This window comes from Ichthyophthirius multifiliis (genome assembly GCF_000220395.1).
Source record: "Ichthyophthirius multifiliis unplaced genomic scaffold scaff_1120509251306, whole genome shotgun sequence".
Classification (NCBI taxonomy): domain Eukaryota; phylum Ciliophora; class Oligohymenophorea; order Hymenostomatida; genus Ichthyophthirius; species Ichthyophthirius multifiliis.
In genome coordinates this window covers 60,919-68,937 of record NW_004086003.1, presented here as the reverse complement: position 1 = coordinate 68,937, position 8,019 = coordinate 60,919, and the positions used below count along the sequence as shown (strand labels likewise).

General features: G+C 13.5%; 1 protein-coding gene across 1 annotated transcript, besides 28 other annotated features; it reads left to right on the top strand. All coding sequences in view use genetic code 6, as the record gives it.

Annotated features, from left to right (window-relative positions):
• Positions 1–32: 32 nt before the first annotated feature.
• Positions 33–112: a microsatellite.
• Positions 33–139: a microsatellite.
• Positions 85–139: a microsatellite.
• Positions 113–178: a microsatellite.
• An 82-nt stretch (positions 179–260) lies between these two features.
• Positions 261–307: a microsatellite.
• An 876-nt stretch (positions 308–1,183) lies between these two features.
• Positions 1,184–1,240: a microsatellite.
• Positions 1,241–1,379: 139 nt separating this feature from the next.
• Positions 1,380–1,568: a microsatellite.
• Positions 1,382–1,556: a microsatellite.
• Positions 1,383–1,516: a microsatellite.
• Positions 1,387–1,485: a microsatellite.
• Positions 1,392–1,552: a microsatellite.
• Positions 1,569–1,575: 7 nt separating the features above from the next.
• Positions 1,576–1,646: a microsatellite.
• Positions 1,590–1,679: a microsatellite.
• Positions 1,634–1,681: a microsatellite.
• Positions 1,642–1,676: a microsatellite.
• Positions 1,682–2,557: 876 nt separating the features above from the next.
• Positions 2,558–2,607: a microsatellite.
• Positions 2,593–2,632: a microsatellite.
• Positions 2,610–2,636: a microsatellite.
• Positions 2,637–2,906: 270 nt separating this feature from the next.
• IMG5_178920 (hypothetical protein) lies at positions 2,907–3,668 on the top strand (the record flags this gene model as incomplete). The annotated part of the gene is made up of 1 exon (XM_004027608.1): positions 2,907–3,668. One exon carries the CDS (start codon positions 2,907–2,909, stop codon positions 3,666–3,668), a length of 762 nt encoding a protein of 253 aa, XP_004027657.1.
• Positions 3,669–3,712: 44 nt separating this feature from the next.
• Positions 3,713–3,758: a microsatellite.
• Positions 3,759–3,820: 62 nt separating this feature from the next.
• Positions 3,821–3,872: a microsatellite.
• Positions 3,873–4,720: 848 nt separating this feature from the next.
• Positions 4,721–4,788: a microsatellite.
• Positions 4,722–4,782: a microsatellite.
• A 195-nt stretch (positions 4,789–4,983) lies between the features above and the next one.
• Positions 4,984–5,046: a microsatellite.
• Positions 5,047–5,645: 599 nt separating this feature from the next.
• Positions 5,646–5,694: a microsatellite.
• An 81-nt stretch (positions 5,695–5,775) lies between these two features.
• Positions 5,776–5,809: a microsatellite.
• Positions 5,782–5,826: a microsatellite.
• A 1,527-nt stretch (positions 5,827–7,353) lies between these two features.
• Positions 7,354–7,420: a microsatellite.
• Positions 7,361–7,420: a microsatellite.
• Positions 7,421–8,019: the final 599 nt, after the last annotated feature.

Genomic DNA, 8,019 nt, shown 5'->3' with positions numbered 1-8,019 from the left:
AAAAAAATTATAATTATATAAATGAAAATTACTATATAAACATATATATATTTTTATATAAATATAGATAAACATAGATAAATATATATATATTTATATATAATTATATATATTTATTTATATTATTATATTTATATATTATATCTTTTTTTTAATTTTTATTTTATTTTTTATTTTAATTTACCTTGTAAAAGAATTAAAATTATAAAAATTTAAAGATTATTTATGACTATCTGTTTCTGAAAAAATATATTACCTTTTAATATATATATTTGTAATAATATTTATTTTTTTAATATATTAATTTACCATTATTTTTATTATATGAATTATTAATATTTCTATTATATTTAATTATATGTATATTTTGGTATTTATTACTATATTGCCCATGCTTCTAAATTTATTAACTATTTTTTTATATATATTTATTTTTTTTGTTTAAAAAAAAAATGATACAATTAAATTTTATTTTTATTCTAGTTATTCTTCATAATAATCATCTTTTGTTTAAATATAAGATTTCTAATTCATTTTATAATCTATCCATATTCTAAATTTTTAGTTATTTTCTTGAAATCCAAATCCTAGTCCATTTTCATTTAAAAAAGCCCATTTTTTATCATTTTTATTATTTAAAGATTTCATTTATATAAAATTAGGATAAATTTGATATAATTAACATTAGTTCGAACCTTAAAATTATATTTCATCAGTCCATTTTTCATTATTATACGCTCCATATATATATTAAGTACTTTAGTTTTCCTCATTTGGATCTAGAAAATTAAATAATAATAATGAACGCCCTTATAATTCTAATATTTTTAATTATAAATATATATTTAATTTAATATTTTATTGTACATAAAAGTTTCTCCTTTAAAATTAAAAATTTAAGCCTAATTCTCAGAGTAAATATTTGATTAAAAAAAGTTGTTTTTTAAATTAAAATTTAATTTGATAAAGATAATGGTAATAAATAATTTATATTTAATAATAAGGATTTTTTTATAATAAAGGAAATTAATATATCATAGGCATACCTAGAAATTTATATTCATAATAATTTTTTAATATATCGTTTAAAATTTTATATTTTTCTTAAAAAAATGTAATAATATCTTCCCATGTGTTTATATTTAAATAATCTTTATTTTAAAAATTTAATTTATTTTAATAATATTATTATTATTATTATTATTATTATAATTATTATTATTATTATATTATTATTATTTTTTTTTTTTTTTTTTTTCATATATATAAAATTCAAAATGCGATTATTATTATTTTTAATTTTTTTTATCATATTATATTATTTATACAAATTTTTATATTATATTACTATTTATATTCTTTTAATTTTTTTACTCTTTTAATTTATTTTTTTATTAATATATTATTTTTTTATTTTTATTATTTATATAATTTTTTTTATAATTATATTATTTTATATGTTTATTATTAATATTATTTTATTTTTTATTTATTTTAATTAATTTTTATATTATTTAAAATTTATATATTTATATTTTTTATTATTATATATATTTTATAATTGTATAATAAATATATATATTTAATAATTTTTTTATATACTTTATATTAAATTTTATTATATTATTCATTTTTTTTATATATTTTTTTATTTAATTTTTATATTTTATTTTTATTTAATAATAAATATTACCATTTCCAAATAATTACTGAAGTAGCATTTCTGAATTCTAATAAAATTTAAATTTGTTATTTATATTTTCTATTATTAAAATGATATCCTTATATATATTTATATATATATTATTATAATATTCATTTTTTTTTTTTCTATATATTACTTTACATAAATAATAATTTGTAAATCCTCTAAATTAGGCTTTTATTTTTTCCAATTTTTTATATTCTTTTATTTTTATTAAAATTCTATTATTTTTTCTAAGTAAAACAAATTTTCCGAATTTTAGTTTATCATTAAATTTTAGCCTTTTTTGTTTTGTTTTATAAAATTATAATTTTTTAAATAAAAAGAATACAAAAATGAATAAATTTTTCATAGTTTATTAAATTCTAATCAGAAAACAGTTATTATATTAATATTTTATTTATATTATTGGTTTCACTTAAATAATCGTAAAATGCTTTTGGTTATATTAAGTTTTTATCCTTTGTGCTTATAAATATAAATATATCATATGTTTATTTGTTTTATTTAAATATTAAGATTATAATATTATACTTATTATAATTATTAGCTAATTATGTAAATAATTCAAATAATATATTTTTTTGTTATTTATCAAATAATATATTTTGGCTTTCTCTTTGAGATAAACATGAATTGTTTCCCATTTAAATAATGTTTATATTTTTAAATTTATAATAATTATATAAAATATTAATAATTAAAATTTGAAATTATATTATTTATATTATTTTAATAAGAATTAAGTTAATATGAATGTTTATATATAGTATATATTTAAAATTATATGGATTTTTTAAAAAAATATAAAATATATTAAATAATATTATTTAAATATAAAAATTAGTAGAATTATTATTAAAAAAAAATTATTTATAATTATAAAAATATATTTATATATTTCTATATTTATATATATTTATATATATTTTTACTTAAAATCATACTTTATTTATTTTCTAAAAATGTATTTTTTTTTTTTGTTTTTAAAAAAATAATATAAAATAAAATATTTATTATACTTTACTTTATTTTTTTTAATACAAAAAATTATATGTTGAATACATATATTAAATTATATATTTTAAGATCAGAATACAAAAAAAAACATTAAATTTTTATTTATTTTTTCAACAAAAAATATCAAATAAATTTTTAATTATATACATAAGAAAAAATTAAACAAAAAATAAAATAAAAAATGTTTAAATCATCCATTTGTAAAATTTCTCAACTTCATAGTACTTAAATATACTTTTTCGGCTAAAAATTCTTATTTTTATTCGGTGCGCCTGGTGTAGGTAAAGGAACCTACGCGAAATTCTTAAAAAAAGACTTAAAATTAAACCATATATCAACCGGAGATGAAATAAGAAAAATTTTAAAAGGACAAGCTGCATCCACATTTAGCCCTGCACTAAAAAACGAAATAAAGTCTATTGTCGAATCTGGAAAATTAGTCAATGATGATATAGTAATTAATATAATTAAAGAAAAATTAAAAGAACCAGAAAGTACTAATGGTGTAATTTTAGATGGATTTCCCAGAACAGTTTCTTAATTGTAAAAATATGACGCATAAAAGCTTCCAGTTCATCTAGTTGTTAATTTGACATTAAACTAATCTGTTTTACTCGAGAAATTAATGGGAAGAAGAGTGTGTAATGGATGTGGAAATACTTACAATTATTGTTCTATTAATAGAGATGGATATGAAATGGAACCTCTTTTACCTAAAAAAGAAGGAACTTGTGATAAATGTGGGTCAAAGGATATTGTTACTAGAGCAGATGATTCTAAAGATATTATTAGTGCAAGAATGCAAGAATATGAGTTGAAAACTTCACCTGTACTTAAAGAATTCTAAAAAAGATAAAAAACTTGGGATTTCGAAGCTAAGAAAGGAGTTAATGATTATTAGAACTTCTTAAAAGAATTAAAACCAAGACTAGATAAGATTTGATTAAAAATATTTTTATATTTTATTAATTTTTTTTATTGTAGAAAATAAATAAAGAAAATTATAAATAAAAAATATTATTAAATATAAAATGTAATATATTTCTATAAAATAATATAAATAATAAATTATTTTTATAAATAAAAATAAATTAAATATATATATATATATATATATATATATATATATATATATATATATATATATTCAATAATCATTATAATCATTAACAACTAAAAACTCTTTAATATTAACTTTGTCATTAAAATATTAATTCAAACAAACAAAGAATTATAAATCTTTTTTGTTTTCTAGATTTTTATTAGTTATTTAAATAGAATTAACATTTTCATAATTTGGAAAATCTGAAATTTCTAAAATGTTACCTTCAATCCAAATTCTCATTTCATATTCTTAAAATTTATTCTAAATGTTTTTTTCAAATAAACCTTGATTTTTTAATATTCTATTTAAATAATTGAATTAATTTTAATTATCAAAACATAATTAATTTATAAAAATATTATTAGAATTTAATATAAGTTAAGTTCCTAATCCGAATAAGGCATTACAGTTTTTTTCTTCACTGTTTTCGTATTATAACCTTACTATGTATTTCTTCTTAGGGTTTAGAATTTAAGTGTAAAAGCATGCAAAGCTTTCTTTTTAATTTTAAAAATTAGTTATTATATATTATTAGTTTTTGAAAATATTATTGCCTGCTTAATCTTAGTTTAGATTTCTTATGATATTGCTTTATTAGTCTATTTAATTATTTTAAAATGAGTTAAATATATTTTAAAAAGGTTTTTATTAAATATAATTTTAATTTTTAAAAATATTAGTTTAAGATTAAAATAATTTATTTTAAATGAAAGAATTATTTGATTAAGAATTCTTAAAAATATTAGATTATTTTAAGATATCGAAAGGTCTATTTTAGCTTTTTTATTAATTATTTTTAGATAAAATAGGATTAATTTCTTAGTTTAAAACATTATTAAAAAAACTATTAAAAATATTAAATTATTATTTATTTTAATTAAAAATATTAATTTATTATTTTTATTATTTATTATTATTATTATTATTATTATTATTATTATTATTATTATTAATTTTAGTCATTCATATTTGTTTAATTTAAATAAGAATCATCGAAATTTAACAAACTTTAGCTAAGTTTTTCATCTATATCAATATAAGAATTATTAGAATTTTTAAATATAATTAATTATTTTAAAAAATTAAATTAAATTTTGTATTTATTTTAAGATTAAGTACAATTATTTGGTTTAAATTCTAGTTTTTCAATTAAATTAATTTCATTTTTTTAAAAAATATTATTTTATTCATTTTTAAAATAAATATTAAATTATTCAATATTTTTTGCAAAACTTTTATTTATCTCAGTTTATAAATCTTACATATTTTTTATTATTTTTTTATGTAAAATATTAAATTCTTTATCTTCTTTTTCTTCACTTTATTTTAATAAATTAAGCATTTCTTCCTATAATTCATCTATATTATTAATTTTATTATTTATTAATTCTTAAAGTTCTATTTATTAGGATTATTCATTGCTATAAAACTGTATGTTTTCGATCATTTCTTCTATTTTTTTACCTTTTTATAATTCACATTTTCTCATTGTTTTAATTTAATGTAAAAAATTATCTTCTATTTTATCGAAAAAATCATTTAACAAAGTAGTGATAGAGTCACTTTTATAATTGCGATTTATTTAATGTATTTCGTTATATTTTTATTATTATTTTCTATTTAAGAAAATAGGTATTTGTTCTTCCGTATTCTATATTTCTTAAAGTGAAATAAGATATTCTCCTTTTAATTGCTTTTAGTTTAAGCACTTTCTACAGACTAAGTTTATTTTGTATTTTTGGTAATTTATTAAGATGAAAATGTATTTTAATTGATGATTTTAACAAATTCCTATTTATTATTCCATTATATTATTTTATATATTAAATAAATATTTATATAAAATAAAAATATATATATAAATTTGTCTTTTAAAAAAATAATACTTAATTATAAATATTAGTAATGTATTTTTTTTATTTTTGTTAAATTATAAAAATCCTATTTTTTATTTATATATTTATTTTTATTATATATTTTATAACTTTATTTTTATTTAAAAAATAAATTTGTCTTATACATTTATTTTAAGAGAAATAATATTTCTTTTATTTTTTATTTTTTTTTCTTCATTTAATTCGAATTATTATATTATTATTTGAAAATTAAATAATAATATTTAATACATTTTTTTTTTAAAAAAATAATAAACTATATTCGATTATCTTAAATATTTTAATAAAACCATTATTATAGAATTTAATTAATTATAATCATATAAAAACCTTATTGTTTAATTTGTTTTATGTATTTATTCATTAAAAATTAAATAAGTTTATTAAAAAAAAAATGTTTCTAAAGAAAAGACTAACAAATATTAACTATGTTTTATTTTATTTTTAAATAAAAATAAAGAATTTAATATAAAATTAAATATGTTTATGTAAGAGATATATACATATAAATATTTATAAAAAAAAATTATATTTTTGAATAAAAATGGTAGGTTGATATATTAAAATTAATATACATAAAATAATTAGTCAGAAAAAAGAAAAAAAAAGATATTTAAAAAAAAAGAAAAAATTAATAATAAATCATAAAATTTATAAGTGATTTTTTTTTTTAAAAAAAATAAATAAATAATAATAAATATGTCTATATAATAAAATAAAGGAAGATTTTTTAAAAAAATATATATTATAAATATGTATTTTTTATATAAATAATATATTTAAAATAATTTAAATTTTATATATATATGGATTATTTTTTTACTAAAACTAAATTTTTCATATCTATAAATAAAAAATATGTAAAATGAATTTTTATACTAAAAGATAAAAAATTTGAATTTTTAAATACAAAAATGTTAATTTCTTTCATTTTTATTTTTTTTAGTTTATATATTTGTAATTATATTAAAATATTAGAAACGAAATAAAAAAATCAAATAAATTTTTCATAAAAAATGATTTTACATAATATAAAATAATAATAAAAGCAAAAATAAAATATACATATTTTAAAAAAATCAAAATATGTTATTTTATGTAAAAAATTATTAATTTAAATTATAAAAAAAATATAATAAGAATTTTTCATAAAAAATTTAATTAATTAATAAATAACTATTATTTAAGTTATTTATATAAATATTTTAGCAAAATAATAAATTATAATTATTTGTTATTCTTATAATTATTTACAAATAAAATACAAAAAGCAAATAATATTTCATTATTATATTTTTTTGTTATAAAAGATAATATTATTAGTAGATATTTATTTTAAATTTATTTTTATAATGAATAATTCTTTAATTTTTATCATAAATTTTTAATTAGTAATAAAATGACAAAAAAAACCATAAAATTAATAAAATATGAAATAATTTTTTTTTAATATATTGAATATAATAAAATATTTAAAATAAAAAATTATATATATATAATTTATTTTCTAAAAAATAAAACATGGTATTTATATAATTTTGTATTTTTTTATATCTTTTATAAAAACAAATATGTGTTATATTAAACATACAAAAAATTAAAAATACCTATAAAAAGCTTATATTCATAAAAAGGAAAAAAAAAAAAAAAAAAAAAAAAAAAAAAAATAAAAAAAAAAAAAAAAAAAAAAAAAAATAATGAAACAAACATCATTTTTTGACGACGAATAAGTGAAAAATCCTAAAAAAATATGGCAAAAACCATCTAAAAGTCAAGAAACTTGCGAATAATTAAGCAAGCAAATAATTCTGAAAGGAACATTTTTTAAAAAATCAAAAAAGGTAGGTAAATCCAAGCCTCGAGTATTTATAATAGACGAAAATAACTTATACTTTTAAAAATATGAAAAGAATGATAAAATAGCAGGTGTATTAGAATTAAATTGTTGTAAATTAGACTTACTATAGAATATAGATCCAAAAACAATAGATACTTAATTAAACGAAAATTTATTTGGGTTTAGATTGATTAGGAATGGGAAAATATTAGAGTTTTTTACAAAAGATTAGGTTATGTGGAAAAAATGGAAAACTATTATAATTTATAAGGCAATTTAAGCATCTTTTCACGAGGATTTTATAGTGACAAAAATGATTGGCAAAGGGTCTTTTGCGAAAGTTTATTTAGCAACAAAAAAAGAGACTGGAATTTAATATGCTATAAAAGCGTTTAATAAAGAATTTATGGCAAGTTAACATAAAGGAAAAGAATCTTTAATTAATGAAATTTTAGTT